Here is a 23967-nt window from a genome sequence, read left to right on the forward strand (position 1 = left end):
AATCTAAGAAAATAATATTTTTGTTAAATGCTTATATTTTATATAATTTTTCAAAACTTGTAAACATATTATTGGTATAAGTGTTTTATCTCTTAGATATAATGTTTTTAATACTTTTCTGTTTTGGTAGAAACATTTTTTTGTTGACCCAACTTTTTATTCAATTTGAATTTCAAAAGACCAGTAAAGTTTTATATCCTCACAATTTGTTGGAATAAGTCTTTATCTTTTTTTTTTCAATTAAATACAGCAAAGTAGTTGTTAAGCATTTTCTTGTTGTATCTTGTTTCCCCTATTGACAATATTTTATATATTTTTTTTTTGAATGAGTTTCATGCTCACTCCAACGTAATGTCAATGGCTTTTTTTTTCAGTTTAAAAAGACTTTTAAAATAAATATAAATTTAGTTGATTAAATATATCTTTTAATTTACATTTTTTAATATTTTAATGTAATAACATACATTTATATCATATCATTTTAAAAGTATAATAATATAACATGATCATGTACTAAGATACAAAAAATCATAAATTTATCGTAATGTTATGATATACTTTTTAAATATTTTTTATGATCTTTCTATTATGTCAAAAATAACCAATGGTATAGAAAACAAAATTTATTATAAGAAAAATTTATTAGATATTTATTTGTAATATAATGATAAAAAAGTTTTTATATTACAAATATTAGTCTATTTATTTATTCTTTTTCATAATTAATGAAACACCAAAATTATTATTTTTGAAAAAAATTTTTTTTTGTTAACATTTCTCTTATAAAAGATTTTACATTCATTGTAAAATTGTAATAATCTGCTGAGTAAAATTTTTCTACAAGTTTTTTGATATTTAATTTCAATTACTTTTATTTTTAAAAAGTTACCATTTTTTTCGGTATAAATTTAATTTTTTGAAATGGTAAATTTTATCATTATGTTAATTATTTTAATACAAAAAAGTGTTACATGGTAGTTTTCTATTTGTGTTTTAAAAAATTATATTTTTTTAAAAATTAAAAAAATATCATGATAGAAATTTAAAACATTAAAAATAGACAAAAATTTATTTTGAAAAATTAAAAATCCATTACAAATACTATTAGCCAAAATCTGAATAAATAATTAAAAAATTGACATTAAAATCATAAAAATAATGAACAACAATTTTATTTACATATTTTTATCAATGAAAATGTGGTCCTACTGAAATTTCATAGTACCGTATTTAACTTTGTTATTATTCTTGGTCTGTTGAAAAAACTGAAGTGTTTTGTTCTGAATTATCACTATACTCCATCTCATTATTTTCTAAATTAGCATCATCATTAATCTCCGGTGTTGAACTAAGATTATCAGACTTTTCTGCCACAATTTCATCAGATAATATTTCTTCATTCAAATTATCTGGAGTATCAATATCATCCACATCTTTTATATCTTTCAAATCATTGATATATTCTTCCTGAGCATCATTTGTAATTTCCGCACTTTCTGTTTCATCATCATCAACATTCCTTAACTTATTTGATTCATCAATGATTAAATGAATTTCATTTTCTTGATAAAGCTCTTCGTTACCATGATCTTCATGGTACTCATCATTATTTAAAAGTTGCTGTTCAGATTCAAAATATTGATATTCTTCTAAATATTCACCGCGATCGTAAACATTTTCTGATTGACCTTCTAATGTATAATATAAAGTTCCATCACCGTTTTCATCTGTTCCATGTTGTAGTATATATCGATTACCTTCATATTCATAAATAGTACCTTCTTGTTTAATTTCAACTTCTTCAATATCATTTTCATCATACTCACCATCAGCATCTATTTCGTTGTTAATATCACTATCATCATTTTCATTATCACCATCTTCTTCATCATCATCCTCATCATTGTCATTTTCTTCATCATCCTCATGACCATTTTCATTATGACATTGTTCATCTTCAAGTAATTCATCTTCACTATCTTCTTCCTCAGTTTCTTCTGTTTCCTGTTCTTCATCTAAAGCTTCATCTTCAATGTCATTTTCATCAACCATTTCAAATTCAGGTAATGGTAAACCACTGACAGATGAAAACAATTCAGTAACATAACGATTCAATCGTATTTGATGATATTTTGGATGTATAACTTCAACAAGATTAGTATTTTCAGTAAAAACTTCAAAATCATTTGTTCTATCATCTATACCAAGTTCTGCTTTTCTAGTAATAAGCCAATTTTCAAACTTTCTTCGTCTATTAGTATCTGTTTCACATGTAAACTTTTTGGCACTTTCTGAATATCCTTTCCTCATTAATAAATCACTAGTACCAGGAACAAATGAAATAAAAAATTTTTCTGAAGATTTTTCTAATGCACGAACATTACCTTCATACCATATATCTTTATCATCAGGTTCTTTATGAGTAAATGGTAACCGATTCATTTCATCTCTCGTTAAATTTGTCCTTGCAGCCTTTTTCTTCAAATTTCTTGGTAATATTTTTTGTCTTTCTCTTATTATATGTTTCATATGTTTAGTCAATTTTTCTGTTTCTAAACTATCCATAAATTCTCTCCATACAATATCCATTGCATTTTCATCGTCATCTTCATCATCACTATCAGATAGAGATGCTTGTTTAATAAATTTAAAATATATTGAAATACCAGGATTAAATGTATCTTTAACAAAATCAAGCTTAAATATTTTTGATCTTTGTATTAATTCTTCAGCAACCATTTGATATTCTGATTGTTCATTAAATTCAACATCATCTAAAAATTGTAATTTTGTATCAATAACTTTACTCATTCTATAATATAAAGAGATAATATTTTCTTCATCCATATCACCAATAGCATTAATACAATTTTTAGTTGCAACATGAACAAATCTATCAATTGAATATAATACATGAGATGTTGTGGTAAAAATATTTCTAACAAAATCTTCAAATTCTTCTTGTTTTATGTTTCCTGATACAAAAAGTAACATTTTTTCATATACTTTATCATAAAATGTTGAAGGATGACCTTTATCTGGATGAAGTTCTGATTCATGATAATCAATATTAAACATTTTTAAATGTTCAGTCACTTTATTTGTAATATTATTTTTACTAATTCTTTTTTTTCTTTCTTTTTCTTCATCATTCCACATTTCAATTAAATGATCTTGTTTACGTTTTAAAGTATTTAATCTATCACATATAATTGCAAAATGTCTAATAAACATTACCCATGCATCATTACAAAACATACTTTTATATTCTATTGATGAAAGATTAGGAACATAATTTCTAGGAGATCTTAAAGGATATTTTTGCTTTATTTCTTCTAACAATTCAGAAACTTGTTCATTTTTACCAATTTTAGAAGGTGGTTCATTATCATCGGGTGTATTATCTCTTTTTCTTTTCCCTATCTCATTTTTTTTATAATTTTCATTATTACTTTTAAATTCTTTTTTATTTTTATCCCATAAATATACAAACATATCTTTTTTGTCTATTTCTATATTTTCAATATTTTCATTATTATCATCTGTTGGATCTAAAAGTGGACCATCATAATCATCAATATCATATGGTATAGATTCATAACACAAAAGTTCTGGAAGTAATTCACATATAATTTTAACAACAATTATTTTATCTTTCTTAGTCATATATAAATGTTTTTTAACATAATGAAGAATTAATTGACTAGCTTCTTTAAATGTTTTCATAGAATATGGAAGCATTTGTAAAAATTCACTTCTTTTAATTGTAATATCACCATGTTGTTGTCTTTTGATAAGTGCTTTATTTTTTTCTACAACTTGATTAACAAGTGTTTTACCTTTTAATAATTTAGAATCAAATTGTCTTTGAACATTTCCTTGATAATCTTGAGCTTTATAATATAATTTATCTGATTTTTCTCTCCATAATATATTACATGCATGTTTCTGTTTTGTTAAATCGTCCACAAATTGTTTCATTCTCTCTATTACATTTCTTAAAAATAAATGAGGTTTTTCAATCATACAACCAATCATAAATTTTGTATGATGATTATATATTCTATTCATTGATCTTTCAATCAATGTATCACTTGTACCACCAAAACGCTTATCAATAATAATTTTATTTCTATTTCTATTACTAGTATTTTGTAATTTATCCCAAAATGCTTCTAAAACATCTAATCCTGCTTGAGTAACTAATATTGCCATATCATATTCAAATCTTTCTTCTTCTAATTTTATATATAATTCTTCTGTTGGACTTTTTTTATGACAAATTCCTTCACCTCTTTTTTCATCTGATAACCAAAGTGGAAATGCAACATAATCATCATTTAAAAATTGTTGTTCAAATGCTGTTCGTCCAGAACAAAGAGGTCTAGGATAATCAGCAGGTAATAATCTATATGATCTACCAATATTTTTAAGTGATTGAAAGAAAGCTTTTTTTGGACCACGAACTCTTTCTGGAACCATTCTATAGGGATCAGCTTTATTTCTCATTTCTAACCATGTATTTTTAAATTTTGGATAATTTCTAAAAATATGTTCAACTTTTTTATAATAAGGCACATCATCAGCATATGTTATAACTCCAGAAACTGTATCTAGTAATTTTAATTGATTATGTATTGTTACTGCTTCAGAAGGAAGGTGAACTTGCCGTGCTAAATTACCAAAAAATAAACATTCTTCTGACTCATATTTATTCATATTTTCATTATTTTGTAAAAAACATAATATTTCATTTGGATCTAATTCTTTATATACAGTACAATTTTCAGCAGTTATCTCTTGTATATCATCTTTATCAATTACTGGATTTAATATACAACCATCCTCATCAATTACTTCATTAAAACTTTCTATTTCTTTTTTATTTTCTCTTTCATTACCTGTCTCATTTTCACTATAATAATCATCTTTATCCATATTACCTAAGTATATACTTTCATCATTAGAACTATCATCATCAGAAGAACGTGATGGTGAATCTGCACATAAACCTGTATATGATCTACTTCCTCTTCTTTTTTTTCTTATCCTTAATTTAGTATTATAAAGAAAATCATCATTAGGTACTAAAGTAGGAAATTTATTTGTACATTCTTTGTTAGCTTCAATTATTTCTTTGGCAATATCTAAATACAAATATCTTTGTGAAACATAAGTATCTGGTATAAAATCAGAAAATTCTTTTAATAAATCTTTGTTTGATGCAAATAATTGTGCAATTGATCTAAATATTTCTTCTATAGAATCATTATCTCCTGAGTCTTGAATTTCTTGGTATGCTTGAAGAATATTTAAAAATTTATTATAAGTTACATCTTCATCTAAATAAAAAGCTCTTATTTTTGAAATATATAATAAAGCTTTTGCCATTGGTTTAGACATTTGTTCATTAGATATATCAGATTCAGTTGTTGTTTGATTTAAAGAAAGATCATTTGCTAATGATATTTTTGAAGTATCATTAAATAAAGGTAATTGTGATAAAGAATCAAAATTGTTACTTAATACTAAACTAGGATTATTAATAGATTTTAAAATACTAGGATCTCTTGCTAAAAATGACAAAACCTGATTATTTAATGCATTTTGTTTTACAATTTCTGTTGCTGTCCTTAATGCTGTTCCTACAGGAGGTTCATTATTATAAACAGGCCATGTTTTTCCACTCGGTTCCTCAGCATATAATACATCATCTATAAGTTTGACCATATACCCTGTTGGAAGAAAAGCATTAAAACCAACAACTAAATAAGGATAACCTTTAAATAAATCTGCTACTTTTTTTATTACTTCAGGAGTATCAATTCTAAAAAAAAAATAAATAATAGCATTATTTTATTATTAATAAAACTTACAATTGTCCTTTGAATAATCGCATAACAGTTAAAAAGTGATTATAAACATCAGTTCCTTGAAACTTTTTTCTAACATCATCTAAATATAATAAGGCATCATGAACTTGTAATTTTTTTGAATTTTTACTATCCACACTTTCTGAACCATCAATAGAAGATGACCGTGAATCATTTCCTTCGTCTTTATCACCAATATCATTGTGAAAACTTGATAAATCATTTGTTAATGATGATTCTCTAATAAAATTAGATGAAATATATGTATTTATTGAATTATTTAAAGAATCATTGTTTGTTTGTTGAGATTTCTGAGTATTAAGTAATGTATTTGGAATGGATGTTGATATAAAATTTGGTGAATAATTATTCCCTAGAGAATTGGAAAATTCATTGAATGTATTAGCAAAAGCACCAGCTATTGAACTTAATTGTCCAGAAGTAAAGTTATTAAGATGATTTACTAAGAACTCATTTGTTAATGATCCCAATAAACTATTTAATTGATTCCCTAAAATATTAGAAGAAAGAGATCCTGCTGTATTAGTATGTTGAGATCCAACGAGATCAGGAGAGGATACATTCAAAAGTGATGTTGCATTATCAAGGCCACTAGAATATGCTGTAGTATAGTTAGTAAGACAAGTCCCAGCGAGATCATTTAATGACTTGTCTGATGAATTAATTTCCTCACTATAAAAAGATGGTGTACCACTATATATAGCTTTTGATATTTCTCTTGAGAGGGATGATATCATGTCACTATTTTTTGTTAACTTTTCTTTATCATCATTTAAAGCATCATTATTCCCAAGGTTATCATTTTTAATTTCTTCTGAAATATAATTAATTGATCCATTTGCTAGTAATGATGATTCTCCATTAGAAAACGTTGTTGCTTCAGTTGATGAAATGGTAGAAATAATAATACTATCTTTTGGTACTAAATTACTAGGTAATGTTACTTTTAAACCACAAGGCAATTCACATGAAACAATTGTTTGAGTATCTAATTCTTGTAATTTACAATTTGTTTCATTTTTATCAGGTAAAAAAGAATTATTTTGGTAAACTTCAGTTAGTAAATCATGAGGAGAATTGACGTTTTTATCTAAATCATTTATGTAAGTAACTGTTAATGAATTCTCTAATTTTTCATTGTTAATTGTTAGTTTTTCTGATGAAATGTCATCTTCTATTAAAATGTCTGTGGAAATTTGAGCACAATATTCATTCGATTTTTCTTCAGAAATTTCGTCCCATGAATCAATTCTACCATCAATATTATTGTCATTTAATGTTTTTTCTTCAAATAGTAAATTCGTTTGGTTCGCTTCATTAATTGATAAAATAGAGGTATTTTCTGCGACATTATTATGATTATTAAAATTTTCTACTATGTTATCATTTAAGGATATATTTGTAACGCCTTCTATTTCACTAGCACCGTTTTTTATTTCTTGGCCAACAATATTTTCTTTACTACTACTATCAAACGAAACATTTTTCAATTTTTCATGACTATCAGAAAGTGTTATTAAAACATCTAATTTTTCATTCAAAGACTCAGATGAACAATTATTTGTATTTTCTAAATTATTATCAGATACTTGAATACTATCAACAATTAAATTACTTGAAATATCAGCGTTTTCTGCGGTCACCTCTTCTTTTTCATTTGTTACTTTTGAAGATATACTATTACTGTCTTCATTGCCCATTCCTACAAAAAAATTTAAAAAAAAATTATATATATTTTAATAATAAAATAAAATAAAATAATAGAAAAAAAAAAAAAGTAAAAATCAGATTGCCTGTAAAATGAGCGCCAATTCTTCTAGACACCAATACTACAAGACCAATATAAATAAGTATATAAACTATCGCCAATTTAATGTTATAAAGAAAGGTTAGTTTATTCGCATGTATGTCCTAGTTCACTTGTTTGCTTTTGCCAGCCTAAGTGCCATTCACATTGACTCAGACAAAATGTGTCTTAGTAATAAAAATTATCAAATAAGTATATACTATATTTTATCATTTTATATTTATATAGTAAATAAATTATTTTAAATGGATAATTTATAATTTTTGTTGAATGGATTTTTAAAAATATATCTTTAAATTATTTTGAAGCAAAATAATATATTATTTTAGTAAATTACAGGAAATATATTAATATTAAAGGAAATTTTATTCCCTATTTACATATTTTAATTATAATAAAAATATTAAAAAAAATATAATAATAATAAGATAATATTTTTAAACTATATAAGATCCTATTTTATATATTGTAACAAATTTATAAATTTTATTTTTATATAATAATTTACATATTTATACATAATATTTTTACGAATAAACAACAATATCAATGATAAATTTAAAAAAAATAGATCCAAATGAAAGTTTTTCTTAAATATTATTTTAATCACATTAATAGGGGTAAAATAAATTATTTCAGAAATCTCAAGCATAACATATGATTATAGCACAATCGCGCACATCTTCTAGAGGCATTCCTCCAATTTAAATCAAAATTATTCCCAAACAGATAATTTTGGAAATTCGTCAACTTTTCTTTATACAACAAAAATAATTAAAATATTTAGTTTTTCCAACATTTTTCAGAATGGCTGATTTCGATTTAACTTATCGTATGACACCTTTTTTCGATGTTCATCTCGTAATTCCATTATTAGAATTTATTGAAGCCAGAAAGGTATGATTAATTGAAATATATTTTAATATTTTTTACATATATTTTTTAGATTTATTCAGAAGAAAGTTTAGTTAAGGTACAACGTAATGTTTTACTGAAAACAAATATGATTGATAGTCTTATTGAAACATATCCCAAGGATAAGATTCCAGAAGGATTAATTACAAGAAAAGATGAGATATTGGCTCAAAGAAAAAGACTTAAGGAGGAGGCAGATGAAATTTTAACAATTTTAGAAAAACCTGAAGTTAAAGAATTGATTGAAAACAAAAGTGAACGTGAAAGTGGTACAAAATTAATAGAATTGTTATCAGCAAAACATGGTTTTAAACCTGAGATGCTTGACACACTTTTCAAATATGCTAAATTTTTATATGAATGTGGAAATTACAATACTTCTGCTAATATGCTAATGTATTATAGAACATTAGTATCACCAACAGATAAAAATTTTTTGAATGCATTGTATGGAAAGCTTGCTTCTGAAATTCTTCTTCAAGAATGGGTCCATGCTAAAAATGATTTAATGAGAATAAGGCTGTTTATTGAAAATAATCCTTTTAATGATGAAATTGAACTTATTAAACATCGTGCATGGGTTATGCATTGGGCTCTTTTTGTTTGTTTCAACAATCCAGAAGGAAGAGATGAAATTATTGATATGTTTTTGAATGTTCAACAATATGCTAATGCTATTCAGGTATGTTTTAATGGCTTAAAAAACTGTGCTTATTTTCTTCTAACGAGCATCGTTAGTTCGATGCGCGTCACTGTCTGATTTGTCACTACGAATGTAATGAGTTTCAAATTTGGCATCAATTTCATTGAAATTTTGTTGACGCAAAATTAAAACTGTGGTAACTTAGGCGTAAGATTCAATAATAGTCTTGCGCCAGTACCCCATCAAACAATTAAAAAAAAACATTTTTTTTTATAATAATTAATATTTTTTTTAGATTGTTTCACCTCATCTTTTGAGATATCTTGCTGTAGCCATTGTCACAAGTAAACATAAACAAACAAATAGCTTAAAGGAACTTGTCAAACTTCTTGAATCTTATGGTGAACATTATAAAGATCCCATTACTGAATTTTTAACATGTTTATATATTAAATATGATTTTAATGAAGCTCAAAAATATCTTAAACAATGTCAAGGAGTTTTAGCTAACGATTTTTTCCTTACTGCATATGCTGATGAATTTAATGAAGCCTGTCGTTTACTTGTTTTTGAAAGTTTTTGCCGCATTCATAATTGTGTTAAACTTGATATGTTAGCCGAACGTCTCAATATGGATACAGAAGAAGCTGAAAAATGGATTGTTGATTTAATTAGAAAATATAAGATTGAAGGTGCCAAGATTGACTCTCAAAATAGGGAAGTCGTAATGACACCTAATGTTCAATCACTTCATGAACAAGTAATGGAAAGCACCAAACGTATTTACACACGCATTCATTCTATGGTTATGAATTTAGAAAAAATACAATTAGAACGTGAAGTTCAAGATAATGAAGTTTATTAAAATATTATTATTGTTGTTGATAAATTTAAAATTTATTAAATATAAAAAAACCAATAATTTATAAGTTATGGAAATCCATATAAATTTACAATTATAAACAAAAAAAATTATTTTAAAGCATGTTGACAACATACCTTAATCGTTAAATACTTTTCTTCTTAGGCAGTTTTAAACATAAAGAATGATATGTCGAAGATTTAATTTTGTGATGGTGGTACATAGTTAGGTTGAGTGCTTACAAAATAATCATCGAAGAAATGATATAAATGATCAAAGGTAGGCCTTCGATCTGGATTTTTATCCCAACATTTAAGCATTACTTCGTGGTAAATTTGTTCAGGGCAACTTCGAGGACATGGCATTCTATAACCTAGTTCAACTTGTTCAATAACTTCTCTGTTGTGCATTCCAGGATAAGGTACCTGCCCTCTTGTAAATATCTCGTATAACAGTATACCATACGACCAAACATCTGATTTAGTTGTAAAATTACCACATGTTGCTGCTAATATACAACTCCATTTAACAGGGAATTTAGCACCTGTTCTTGCCTCGTAAATATCTTCATCCATCAATTTTCTTGCCAATCCAAAATCAGCTACTTTAACAACAGGTACTCCTGATATTTTCTCACCAACTAATACATTTCTTGCTGCTAAATCTCGATGAACAAGTTTTCTTTCTTCTAAATACATCATACCATTTGCAATTTGTGCACACATATCAACACTAGCCTGTAAACTAATTTGATTTGTTTGATCACGAAGATAAGCTAATAAACTTCCATTTACCATATATTCAGTAATTATGTAAAAAGGTTCTTCTTTTGTACAAACGGCATATAATTTAACAAGATTTGGATGATCACATTGTTTCATTATTTGGGCTTCTTGTAGAAAAGCTTCTGGTGACATTGTACCCGGTTTCATCGTTTTAATTGCTACTTCAACAATTCCTCTCCATTTACCATACCAAACTTCTCCAAAGTTACCATCTCCTAATTTTCTTTTTAATTGTAATTGATTCCTTGGAATTTCCCAATTTTGTTGAGTATCATGGCTGAGGTCCGGCCTAATTGGAGCTATTCTTGGAGCTGGGAACGTTAATTGACAACATAAACCATCTGACAACTCAGAATAATATGAAACTAAATCTGTTAGTGTTTGAAAAGTTCGTTTAGTTGTAATAAAATACCCTTTGTCACCGTCTAATTTTTTAATTTTATAATGTTTAACAGATCCTACTCTACCATCATCAGAATCTCTTATTGTTAAAGCATATTCTTTTACATCTGTTTCACGTTCTCTTATAAGAAATGTTCCTTTAGGCAAGTTATTTGATAACACAAGTTTTTCAGCACGATTCCGGGGAATTCGTCCTGCAAACCATTCCTCACTTTCTAGTGTTTGTTGCCTTGCAACAAAATTTCTTGGCACATATCCAGTTCCACCCTTTGAATGTCTTACATACCACCAATCCGAATTTCTAAAGTTTAATTTTTTTATTAAATATCTAATAAAATAAAAATAGTACTTACGAATTATCTAATAAATACATAACATCTCCCTTTTTAAATGATAAATCTCCCTCGGCTCTTGAATCATATGGATATAATGCAACAAGTTTATCCTTACCATGATCTAAAATATCAAATGAAAAAATTGAAAATTTCAAACGCATTTTTAATTGAATATATTATTAATTTTTCATGAATTATTTTAGTTATAAAAAATTTTGACCAATATATATAGAATAAAATAAGAAAATTGTTAATCCCCAAAAATAAAAATAACTTAAAGAAATAATATATATAAAGTATGCCTTATTATAACAAATTTTTTAACTTTAAAGTAAAATAATTTTTGAGTTAAATAATAAAAAATACCATTATTTTGATTCTTAATGAATGGTAAAACGTGTTTTAAAAATAAAAAAAGAATATTCATCTTATATTTGTTATACTACAACGGTAATCTTTAGCTTTAAAAAATTATAAAAAAAAAACCAGTAATATATATTTTCTTCTATCTCACTACTCTATACTTACCTTGAATTGGTGTTCCATTATGAATATTATTTCCTTGACGACTATTAATATCCATTGTCATTTTATTACCCCCTCCAACAGTTACTTCATGAATTAAGGATGGATTGTGGTCAATTGAATTTGAGTGATTTAAATGAAACATTGTAGGAGTCCCCATTTGACCAGACATTTTTGGTGTTCCATAACGATCAGGAATTGGATGATGATGTTGATTGTTATCACCACTTTTTATCCAGTTTTGGCACTGTGTCATCATTTCTTGAGACTCATTTTTATCAACTTGTTGAGCTTTTGGTTTAGAAAAACAACTTCCCATTTTGAGAACTTGTTAATCCAATATATTCTACTCACTTAAAATAAATATCAATAAAATATAAATTATAAAATCTATATATTATAACGTTAAAATACAATTTTACAATATAAAGTAACAATTTTAAAACTACTATTAAAATTAAAACAACAATAGTAAAATAATTTTAATAAAAATTAAAAAGTAAATTCACATTTAAAGAAATAAATTGTTAATACACTATTTAACTTTGACGCAATAGGGTCACTACGTGTGAGCAGCTGCTACAAATTATTGATTATAATATAGTACACGATGACGAGTTTAAACTTGAAATTAAGCTATGAGGTTGTTAGTAAATTATTATAAAAGAACTATAATTAATATATGTTTCTCAATTACATTTAGTTTATATCAATAACTATACCTAAAAAAAAAAACATTCTTAATATAAAGTGATTAAAGTTATTTAGAAATTGCAGGCATACTAATAGATACTGCTTCCTAATAAATGAATACAAGTAACTGGATAATGTCACTGTTCTGTTCTCATTTACTTTGGACATCATTTTACAAAGATGACGAGAGACCAAAATATATCTTTAAATCGTTATTTCTACAATTTCACTTACTTCTTTGTATTCATTATCTTGTATAGATGTGTCAGAAATATTTGTAATTGAAAATTGAAGAAAAGAGTACTAGATGGGTTTATAAATAAAATTTTTTTGTCAAAAATCAAATAATATTGACATTATTCAAACTCAAATAAAAACTATCTTAGTATTTATTTAACCATATTAAATTTTTTTTATATCTACTATAGTAATAACAAAAAAGTTTTCTATCACACTGACTAATCGATAGTTAAAGTTGATGTATCTTAAGAAGTTAAATTTTCTATTCTTCTGACTGTTTTTTTTTTAAAAATAATCAATCATTAAAAGATAAATTACTTGTTTACCCTTATATTGAATTATATCCTTATCTACTTTTGTTTATTGGATATTAAAACTTTTAATATAATGTTAAATATAGTTATATACATAAAATTAATAAAAACAATTTATTACTGGAAAGATTTTACATTTCAGTTAAAATATTCATCTGAATGTCCTAAATCTTCAACTACTTTAAAAAAAAATATTTTTTTAGTTATACTTAAATGAGTGTACAAAAGTTTTAAAATAAAAACAAGAAAAATTATGTCAAAATTGAGAAAATTGTTATTAATTTTTCCTATATCTATATTTATTTGGAATGAATTTCTAATATATTATGTATTTTTTTTAAAATGTAAATGGCCAAAACATAATCAAAATTCATTGAAAACATTTATGATATCAGATACCCATTTATTAGGCCCTTTTAGAGGTCATTGGTTTGATAAATTGAGAAGGTAAGTTTAAATATATGTTTTTAACTAATTTTTATTAAAAAGAGAATGGCAAATGTGGAGGTCATTTCAAACTTCTCTTACACTTCTATCACCAGATGCAACATTTTTTTTGGGTGATATTTTTGATGAAGGAAAATGGAGTAATAAAGAAGGATTTGAGAGATATGTTTATAGATTTGATGAATTATTTAAAGTAAATAGAAATACTGAGAGACATGTAGTAGTTGGTAATCATGATATTGGTTTTCATGATTATATTAACCCTCAAAGTGAATTATTGTTTAGTAAAGTATTTCCAAACAGTTCACCAGTTGGTGTAGTAAAATTAAAAAAAGAAACATTTGTCCTTGTAAATTCAATGGCTATGCATGGAGATTATTGTCGATTATGTAGTATGGCAGAAATGGAAATTGAAAGAATTAGTAATGAAATTAATAACAGTGCAAAAGAATTACTAAAAAATAATAAAACAAAAATTTCAATGAAACAAAAGCAACCAACTGTTTTGATGCATTTTCCATTATATAGAAATAATGATATGAAATGTGAAGGAGGTGATGAATTAAGAGATATTGAAATTAGACAATCAGAAATATTTAGAGAAAAGTGGGATTGTTTAAGTAAAAATTCAACTAAATTTATCATTGATAAATTAAATCCAAAAGTTGTTTTTAGTGGTCATACACATTATGGATGCAAAATTAAGCATAATAATATTACAGAATATACTGTAGCTTCATTTTCATGGAGAAATAATCCTATGCCATCTTTTCTTTTAGTTGTTTATGATAATGATGAAGTTAAGGTAAATATATGTTTTATACCCCATGAAAATATAGTAATCATAACATATATAATTAGTATTTTATTATTTATAATTTATTTTATATTTATACAATGTACAAAATTTCGTAAGTATTATAATTTTTTAAATAATAAATACGATTAATTTATAAATTTCTTTGATATATTAATAAATAAATTTCGAAAGTATTTATATATTTTATTAGTGTAATGAATTGGTGTATCTTTTTAATTATATATTTTGTTATAATAATAAATGTTGGTGATACAATAAATTATCTGTTAAAAAAAAGAGTAATTGTTGCAGGTAAAGTTTCATGTGATTTTAAGGCATCAAAAAATGTTGATGTTGAATTGTGGGAAATAGATAAATCATATGTAAGTGATATTGAAATGACAACTACTACAGATCATGATGGAAATTTTTATATAGATAAGGTAATTGAAGATTACCTTGTCAGTGACTTAGAACTAGTCATCAAAATATTTCATCAATGTAATGTTAAAAATGCTGATCTATGCTATAAAGTGATAGAAATTCCCGTTCCAACAACATTTTTTAATTATGATGAAAATGATGATGAGACATACTTACCAAGAGCTTATAATCTAGGAACAATTGAGTTAGATACAAATCATCCACTTCAAGGAAAATCTTGTAGTCATATACTAGGAAATACAGTAAATAAATATATTGACTTTGCTTCAAAATTTATTAATTAAAAATAAAAACAAAAATTACAATAAACGTTGACGTTTCAAATCTTCATATGTTTTTTTAGTTATAACATTACCCAAATTATCTTCGTACTCCTCTTCAATTTCAGCATTCCATTTTGAGGAATCTTGTTGAATTTGTAATTTCTCCCATAGTAACTTTGCATCTTCTGCCTTAGTTATATTTACAAAATGTGCAGAGTTTTGTATTCCTAAACAACGAAGCCCATGTGAATGTCTCCATTCAGTAAAATGTTTTTGAAAATTTTTAGGTCCTTTATAAACTTGATTTCCACAAATTTCACAACTATATGGAATATTTAATCCATGAAGTTTATATAACCAATATGGAATAGGTTTTCCATCCCATCCTAATGGAAGATTTTTTGGATTATATGGAACACCATCATCATTCTCTGCCTCCTCTAAAGCTTCTTCAACTGCAGCATCATCAATTGTATCTTCTTCCTCTTCAACAAATCCTCTTGCTTGTTTCCTTTGTATATTTTCTTTTGTTGCTTCAATAGCCTCTTTTAAAATAGAGCTCATTAACTTAATCTTTTTCTCTGTTTGTTTAACAAAAACTTCTTTTTTTTCATTATTTGTGTCATTTTGTTTTATCAATTTTTTATTAGATATAATTTCATCCCTTGTTTTTCCTTTAGTAGCCCATAATCTTTCGGCTCTCTCTTTTAATGTTCCTCCACATTTGAGATTCAAAGCTAAAAGTGCCTCCTTTAATCTATTTAATCCTAAAGCTTCAAGCTCCTCTGAAGTATTAAATTCATCTAAATTTAATAATCCTGATTTTTCAAATATAGATGAAGAATTTTTCTTTATTTCATTTATACATTTTTTATCTGATTCTTTTAATCTGGCATCAATATTTACCAAAGGTTTACTTCTTTTGATAAAACTATATAAATAATCATGTAACTCAACTAAATAATTTCTGTAAGTACCACTTTTCTTGGTTGTCTCAGAAATTTTTTCAAAATTATCAAAACTTGAAACATACTCAAGATATTCAATTTTCTACAAATATAAAAAATTATTTAAAAAAAAGTATTATCTTACCTTAACATCTTTTAAATTTAAATAGGATAGTAGTAAATTTGTTAAATCTAAAAATTTTCCATATCCTTCCTCATCTGTAAAATCTATCATGTCAGCTTCATTTCCAATTTCTTCATACACCTTCTGAAATTCCACTGTTAATGAGGGTCCAACTTCATCTGTATTAACTTTGTAATAATCTTTTAAATCTTTGTAATCTTTATAAAATTCCACAAATGGATGTGCACTTATCATTCTATTCTTTTCAAAATCTAACTTTCCTTCAGGATCATCCAAAATATCATGAATTTGTTTGGATAAATTTATATATCTTTCAATATATTCCCTACATTTATGTTCTGAGTTTAATTTAGCTTTATGCTAAAAAAAGTTAAATAATAATTAAAATAAAAACATACTGTTTTATGATCAGCTAATCCTTCATCACAATAAGCTTTTTCCAAACGTTCCCTTTCTTCTAAATGATGCCGCTGTTCTTCAAGTAATGATTCCATACTGATAAAATTATAACATGAACAAGCAAAACATATAAAATACAGCTTCCTATTACACTTTCCCAATAAACTTTATCGTTGTAAAACCAACTTGTACATCCCTTTATTTTAATTCATGAACTCACCAAAAAATTTATTTTTTAACAATTTATGTAAAAAAAAAAAATTTATTTATCTTAATTGTTATATTCATTACCATAACTTTTTTTATTGTGTAAATAAAAAAAATATCAGGAAGCTTACAAAAAGAAAGCAATTTTTTAAAAAGAAATTAAATAACTATTATGATATTATGTAAAAAAATAATTTATAAAAAATGTTAAAAATAAAGTTATACATTTTAAATATTTAATTAATGATAAACAAAGATATATGCAATCTCTTACTGGTATAACAAAGAAATAGGAATTGTCTTTTGTTTCACTTTCTTGTTAATTGATAATTTAAAAATTAGTTTTTGTCGGCATTTTTTTATCATTTTTAATAAAAAAAAGTATAAATAAATTTTTTATAGTACAATTATAAATTTATTGGTTATCATTTTATATTTATATTGTATAGTTTAAATAGTCATTTTATTTGATTTTACCTTAATGCAACAAGTTTCAATTTGCACATGTAACATAGTTTGTTTTTTTTATTATAAATATTATCACATATTTATAAGGAAAATGTCTTAGTTTAATATATCAATTTTATTAAATTTATTATAATATATTTCATGAAACTTTTTCAAGTTTATATTTAATTTTCGCAGTTATATATAATTTATAATTTAATGTTCCACTTTTTTAACATCTTAACAAGATTATCATTGGAAGTATGTATTTTATAAAGTTAGAAAAAGCAAATTTAACTTTCACAGATATATGAAGAACTACAAACATATCACTGGTGAGTTAGTGGTTAGCTAAGTTTGTTTTGTTTGTATATTTTTTTTATATTTTACTAGCTCTTCTAACTAGTTATTGCACAAATTTTTTGTTTTTATTTTTTTAAAGTATGGGTGATGTAAGAATAAAGGCAAAAGATGGCCAAACGTATATTGCAGCTTCAAGAAGACCTGATGGTACATGGAGAAAAGAACGGAAAGTAAAAGATGGATATATTCCTCAGGTAAATCTATTTTATTGTTTCAGAAAATTATTTATAATTTTTATAGGATGAACAACCTCGTTATGATCCAAAATTACGCCTTAATAGAGTTGTACGTGGAAATGACAGTTCTTCTATATCATCAGTATTCTCACCTAGTAGTATGATGAAAAACAGAATTTTAACAAAATCTGTTTGCAATACAAAAGTTAGTGGAGATACTTTAACTTCTGAAAATTGTAGTATACCTGTTGCCGCTATTGAAAAACCTAATGCTTGTATTACTGTTAAGGATCAATATCAAAGAAAGGTATTTAATTTGCGGAAAAAGATTAATGATATCAATTCATTAGTTGTATGTTTGCCATTTAAACAATTTTAAATTATTTTTATTTAGGAAAAAATTGATAAAGGTGAAATAAAACCTCAGCAAAATCAGCTTGAAAAAATAAAAAGGAGACAAGAGATTGAAAATGAGATTACAGAATTATTAGATAAAATTGAAAAAATGTAATTTTTTATAATGATAATAATATTACACAAAAATTGTATCATTTTTGGGTATTTAAAATAAATTTTACTTTAATTGTATAAATATATTTAAGATCTATCAACCATTAATGATTTCATACTTTCACATGATGCAAAATATACAGCATTTACAGGAATAGATCTTAAAACAATAGGTACATATCCAATAAAAAAACCTTTTATTCCTTTTGTTTTAAATAATTCTTTTGCTACTTCAAATATTTTGATTTTTCTGTTTGAACCAATAGAAGATTGAATTTTTGTTTTTACAACATCACCAGGTAATGCAGCAGTCCAACCACAAATACCTGCAATGGATCCTACAACTAAAATTTTCCATAATGGTAAATTTTCATTTGGTTGAGTTATATTATTTCTTATTATATTATAAGATGAAAAATATGCAGCACCCATGGGTATTTCTATAACAAAACTATTTTTTTTTAAATTTATTTAATGAAAATACCTCTAATAAGTGTTGCACCAAATCCTCTATAAAGTGAATGTATCCCATCCGTTGATATAATATCTTTTATAGCTTTGATAACAGATATTTTTTTTGTTTTTACTTGTATATAACATTTAATTCTTTCTCCTGGTGTTAAAATTCCACAAATTGCTGCTCCAGCAATTCCTCCACATGTAACCTCTTTCCAGATGGGTAAATTATTAATTTCTAATTTATTAGGTGTAAGGAAATTTAAGGAATATTGGTTAATAACATAATATAGACCATATGTTGGTCCACATGTAAGAACAATTGGAATAAATCCTCTAAACAATCCCCTAAAGCCTTCATTAATAAATGTTTTTTTAAAGCAATCTACTGGTCCTTTAAATTTTCCTTTTTCTGATGCTTGTAGACGTGTCTTAATTGTATCAAATGGTAATCCAACAATTGAAGCATTTACAGCAGCAAATGAACCAGATATCGAATTTATATATAATGTTTTGGTATCCATATAAATTCACAATAATTTTTTTAAAAAGTTTTAAGTTTATAATTAAATTATGGTATAATGTTTTTATACCATTCCAATAATAATTCTTAAAGCGAACAATTTATTTTATATTAATTTCTTAAAAAATAATTAAGACTTCATTTTTTATCATATTAACAATCAAAATTATATTATAAAATTTTTTTTGATTTTAAATAAAAAAATGATTTTGTACCAAAAATATATCTTACACAGAAAAATGTAGGTAAGATTTTAATACTTGAGAATTTAATGATCTACCATTCAGGTTAACCAATAATTATTTTTTTTTTAAATTGACGTATGTTTATCTTTTGAAAAAATCAATATCACTAATTTTTTTTCTAAAATTATTACTTACTTAAATTTTCAAAGTAGAAGAAAATTTCTAGTGCTGGAGACTATCTTTTTCCCAAATAGTATGGTTCTTTGACGAATTATTAAGTAAACATATTTAATCATTTGGTACCTAAAGTTTGTAATTTTTGGCCACATTGTTGTTCTTATCTATCGACATTTTTTTTTATATATTATGTGCACAAAGTTATGAAAACATGTACTAGGATATTCATTGACGTTTGTATTACAATTTTGAAATTTCAATTGATATATAATTTTTTTTAAATATAAAATTTTTTCGAGTTAATAGAAATCTTAGAATTTCTCTACTATATTAGGAATTAATAGTTTGGTATATTTGCGTTTTATTTTATAAAACTTTTTTTTGTAGATTTATATTATGTAAGTGCTGCAATATATACATGCTAAATAAAAGATATTTAAGAATTTCTACTATTTGATCGATTTTTCAATCTTAAACAATTACAATAATTTTTTTAATATATATATTAATAGTGATAATTATTGGTTGTATAATTTTTTATTTATGTTTTATTAACATCCTTATAACTTTAAGCTATTTTTATTAGCATGACATCTTATTATTTTTTTTTTAAATAATATTTTTTATCATTGTTAATATCGATGTAAACTCAAAAATTATAAAATTCTATATATAGATTTTTTTGCCTGGATATTTAAAAGTAATGTGTTTTTTTTATAATTAAATATCATTAATAATTTATTTTTATAAAATACTATTTTTATTCTAATGATTAATATTTATTATGGCTATAGTAAGATAAATTTTACATGTTTTTTATTACATATAATTTTAAGTAAAGTTGTGGATTTTAAAAAAATGAAATTTATAAAAGGAATGAATTGCTTCATATTTAGAAAATAATAGTTTTTCCAAAAAAAATGTAAATTAACATTTTGTTTATAATGAATTTTATGTTAAATAACTATTTACAATTCATAGTTTATTTTAAAAAAATTTATCATAGAAACATTTTTTATTTTATTTAAGTTATCTAAAAGTTTGTTGTCTAACTTCTTTGATATTTTAATCGATTAAATTTAAAAATTTTTGCGTAGAGACAATATTTTAAAATTAAAAATTGCACAAAGAAGTTGTCCCTATTCATCATCTAGCTTAGGAAGATACTTTTGAAAATAAATTTCTTCTTGAATTTAATATAAATTGTTAATTTAAAAAGTTTAAAAGTTATTGACGTTAAAGATAATTAAACCAAATACAAATTATTTTTTTTTAATTTTAATTATTTTTTTAGTTACAATGAGTCTTATGAATCGTTCTTTAACTGGAGTTCCACTTATCTTTTCTCGCTCACTAGCAAATAGTTCTACTTTTAATGTTAAACCATTCAAACTTCATAAACTTGATAAAGGACCAAATACTGAATCAGAATTGACAAGAGATGATGGTTTAAAGTATTATAAAGAGATGCAAACAATTAGACGTCTTGAAACTGCTGCTGGTAATTTATACAAAGAAAAAAAAATCAGAGGATTTTGTCATCTTTATACTGGCCAAGAAGCATGTGCTGTTGGTATGAAATCAGTTCTTGATCCTGATGATGCTGTTATTACAGCTTACCGTTGTCATGGATGGGTTCATTTAATGGGAGCTTCTGTTGCTAGTGTATTATCTGAATTAACAGGTAATGTCAATGGAAATGTTTATGGAAAAGGTGGTTCTATGCATATGTATGAAAAAAATTTCTATGGTGGTAATGGAATTGTTGGAGCTCAACAAGCTTTAGGTACTGGAATTGCCTTTGCTATGAAATATAACAATAAACCAAATATATGTTTAACTCTTTATGGAGATGGTGCTGCTAATCAAGGGCAACTTTTTGAATCTACTAATATGGCTGCATTAATGAATCTTCCAGTTGTTTATATTTGCGAAAATAATGGATATGGTATGGGAACATCTGTACAACGTTCCTCTGCTTCCACAGATTATTATACAAGAGGAGATTATATACCAGGAATCTATGTTGATGGTATGGATATTCTTGCAGTCCGTGAAGCTATTAAATTTTGTAAAGAATATTGTGCTGCTGGTAATGGACCATTAATGCTTGAAATGGCTACTTATAGATATACTGGTCATTCAATGTCTGATCCCGGTACAAGTTATAGAACTCGTGATGAAATTCAAAATGTTAGAAAAACAAGAGATGCTATTACAGGGTTTAAAGACCGTTTAATAACTTCAGATCTCGCAACAGAAGAAGATTTAAAGGCCATTGATAAAGAAGTTAGACAATTGGTAGATGAAGCTGTAAAAGTAGCTACAAATGGGCAAATAATTCCACAAGAAGCTTTGTATACTGATGTATATTACAATACTCCAAATGTTTATATTCGTGGAACAACTTTGGAATCTTCAAAAGTCCAGGAATTCAAGACAACTGACGAACTTTTAACTTCTAAAGGAATACCAACAATAAAATTTGGTGAAGCAAGATAAATAGATGTTTGTTTAGTTTTTTTTTATACACATTAGAAAGATTTTTGAATTTATTATAAAATAAATTATAAAAATAATTAAAATGTATTTTATTTATAAAAAGTTTTTGACGGTATTATTATTAAATTTTTTTTTATTAAATTTAAAAATAATTACTTTATGTAGTTTTTTTATTCAAATATATTTTTATAAAACATTATCTTTAAGTTAAAAAGATAATAATTAAACTGTATTTTATAGTTTAATTAAAAATTTTTTTTAACATTTCATAAAATTATTTGATGTCAAAAAAATGTTTATTGGATAATTAAAATGTAATATATAAAACTTAATATTTTAAAAGGAAATAAGTTTAAGTACTTTAAATCATTATAATCTTAGTTGCTTTTTTTTCCATTATTTTTTTTTTAATATATGTTGGTTAAATTTTAATGAATAATTGTTTTTATAAAATTTTAGAAATTAAAAGTTACATTAATTTATTTAAATACAATAAAATTCTTAATTTTATAAGTTTTTATTTCTTTTGTTTTAAATTAATTAAATTAAAAATATAATATTATAAAAATAATGATAACTTATCTGTTTATTGATAACATTGAATAAATAATTGACATATATATGAAAATAAAAATTTTTTTTTAAAATAAATTATATACAATTGAACATAGAGATGCCAACGTTGTGCCTTATGTGATATAGATTCCATAAAGACCCAACCTGCATCTGTATGTAGAAATTGTATGAATAAATAATTTTATGGAAATAAAATGTTTGAATAAAATGGCAACTCATTTTTAGTTTTTATAACCAGCAAAAGAAGGCAGGGTTTTCCATTAAATAACATCCTCTATTTAAAAGAAATTATATAAAATGGCAAGCTGTTGTTGGATATTTTGTTATGGCACTAGTAGGTACATTGATACATATAATGATAGTATATGACAAAGAGAATGGGCTACCAAAATTATACATGAGATTTGATTTATTATAGTTATACATAATACATTTAAAAATAAATATAATAGTTCTATTTTGAAATAATAGAAACTACTTTGTTTAATGGTAAAAAGTTTGATTAAAATAAAACTTTACAAAAGATGCTTGAGATATTGAAAAAAAAAATACAAAATAAAATATGAGAAAAATAAATATATTATTCTATTTTTTTATATATATATTTGTATCACAAAAAGTATATATAATATTTTTATCAAATAAAAAAAAATATACAAATCTGTAAAAGAAATTATGTATAGGTTAAAAATAATGTAATAAAATTAATCCAAAAAGAAATATTTATAATAATGTCATATATACAAAGTAAATAATTTTTTTCTTATATATTACTTTTTTTAAAATTAATCTATTTTTACAACTTACGAGGTATTGATTAGGGCACAAAACATTTTAAAGTCAGAAAATAAAATTTCTATAGATTTTTAAAATAATTAAAAAAGTTTGTTTCTAAAAATAGATATTATTAAACAAAGAAATCTAATATTAACAAGTAAATTTTATATAAGTACTATTGTTAAAAAAAAATAAATATCTTTTGAAAT

The 23967-nt window shown here is 24.5% G+C and overlaps 8 protein-coding genes across 8 annotated transcripts; 4 read left to right on the forward strand and 4 right to left on the reverse strand.

The window, feature by feature from the left end:
- Positions 1-1242: 1242 nt before the first annotated feature.
- SRAE_2000106000 (Paired amphipathic helix protein Sin3b) lies at positions 1243-7594 on the reverse strand (the record flags this gene model as incomplete). Its single annotated transcript, XM_024651967.1, has 3 exons — positions 1243-5827; positions 5877-7464; positions 7510-7594. The coding sequence occupies 3 exons, from the start codon at positions 7592-7594 to the stop codon at positions 1243-1245; spliced, it is 6258 nt and encodes a 2085-aa protein (XP_024505591.1).
- Positions 7595-8508: 914 nt separating this feature from the next.
- On the forward strand, positions 8509-10124 carry SRAE_2000106100 (Proteasome component (PCI) domain and Winged helix-turn-helix DNA-binding domain and Eukaryotic translation initiation factor 3 subunit E family and Eukaryotic translation initiation factor 3 subunit E, N-terminal domain-containing protein; the record flags this gene model as incomplete). Its single annotated transcript, XM_024651968.1, has 3 exons — positions 8509-8598; positions 8648-9298; positions 9555-10124. 3 exons carry the CDS (start codon positions 8509-8511, stop codon positions 10122-10124), a joined length of 1311 nt encoding a protein of 436 aa, XP_024505592.1.
- Positions 10125-10321: 197 nt separating this feature from the next.
- SRAE_2000106200 (Tyrosine-protein kinase Src64B) lies at positions 10322-12487 on the reverse strand (the record flags this gene model as incomplete). The annotated part of the gene is made up of 3 exons (XM_024651969.1): positions 10322-11609; positions 11662-11764; positions 12172-12487. The coding sequence occupies 3 exons, from the start codon at positions 12485-12487 to the stop codon at positions 10322-10324; spliced, it is 1707 nt and encodes a 568-aa protein (XP_024505593.1).
- Positions 12488-13800: 1313 nt separating this feature from the next.
- SRAE_2000106300 (Metallophosphoesterase 1) lies at positions 13801-15389 on the forward strand (the record flags this gene model as incomplete). The annotated part of the gene is made up of 3 exons (XM_024651970.1): positions 13801-13862; positions 13905-14667; positions 14997-15389. The coding sequence occupies 3 exons, from the start codon at positions 13801-13803 to the stop codon at positions 15387-15389; spliced, it is 1218 nt and encodes a 405-aa protein (XP_024505594.1).
- Positions 15390-15404: 15 nt separating this feature from the next.
- On the reverse strand, positions 15405-16954 carry SRAE_2000106400 (Zinc finger, C2H2-type matrin domain and Domain of unknown function DUF3449 domain-containing protein; the record flags this gene model as incomplete). Its single annotated transcript, XM_024651971.1, has 3 exons — positions 15405-16418; positions 16461-16820; positions 16859-16954. The coding sequence occupies 3 exons, from the start codon at positions 16952-16954 to the stop codon at positions 15405-15407; spliced, it is 1470 nt and encodes a 489-aa protein (XP_024505595.1).
- Positions 16955-17956: 1002 nt separating this feature from the next.
- SRAE_2000106500 (Partner of Y14 and mago) lies at positions 17957-18563 on the forward strand (the record flags this gene model as incomplete). Its single annotated transcript, XM_024651972.1, has 3 exons — positions 17957-18070; positions 18117-18404; positions 18447-18563. The coding sequence occupies 3 exons, from the start codon at positions 17957-17959 to the stop codon at positions 18561-18563; spliced, it is 519 nt and encodes a 172-aa protein (XP_024505596.1).
- Positions 18564-18649: 86 nt separating this feature from the next.
- On the reverse strand, positions 18650-19542 carry SRAE_2000106600 (Mitochondrial carnitine/acylcarnitine carrier protein; the record flags this gene model as incomplete). The annotated part of the gene is made up of 2 exons (XM_024651973.1): positions 18650-19002; positions 19047-19542. 2 exons carry the CDS (start codon positions 19540-19542, stop codon positions 18650-18652), a joined length of 849 nt encoding a protein of 282 aa, XP_024505597.1.
- A 1660-nt stretch (positions 19543-21202) lies between these two features.
- SRAE_2000106700 (Dehydrogenase, E1 component domain and Pyruvate dehydrogenase (acetyl-transferring) E1 component, alpha subunit, subgroup y family-containing protein) lies at positions 21203-22405 on the forward strand (the record flags this gene model as incomplete). Its single annotated transcript, XM_024651975.1, has 1 exon — positions 21203-22405. One exon carries the CDS (start codon positions 21203-21205, stop codon positions 22403-22405), a length of 1203 nt encoding a protein of 400 aa, XP_024505598.1.
- Positions 22406-23967: the final 1562 nt, after the last annotated feature.

The sequence above is a fragment of the Strongyloides ratti genome (assembly GCF_001040885.1).
Source record: "Strongyloides ratti genome assembly S_ratti_ED321, chromosome : 2".
Lineage (NCBI taxonomy): Eukaryota > Metazoa > Nematoda > Chromadorea > Rhabditida > Strongyloididae > Strongyloides > Strongyloides ratti.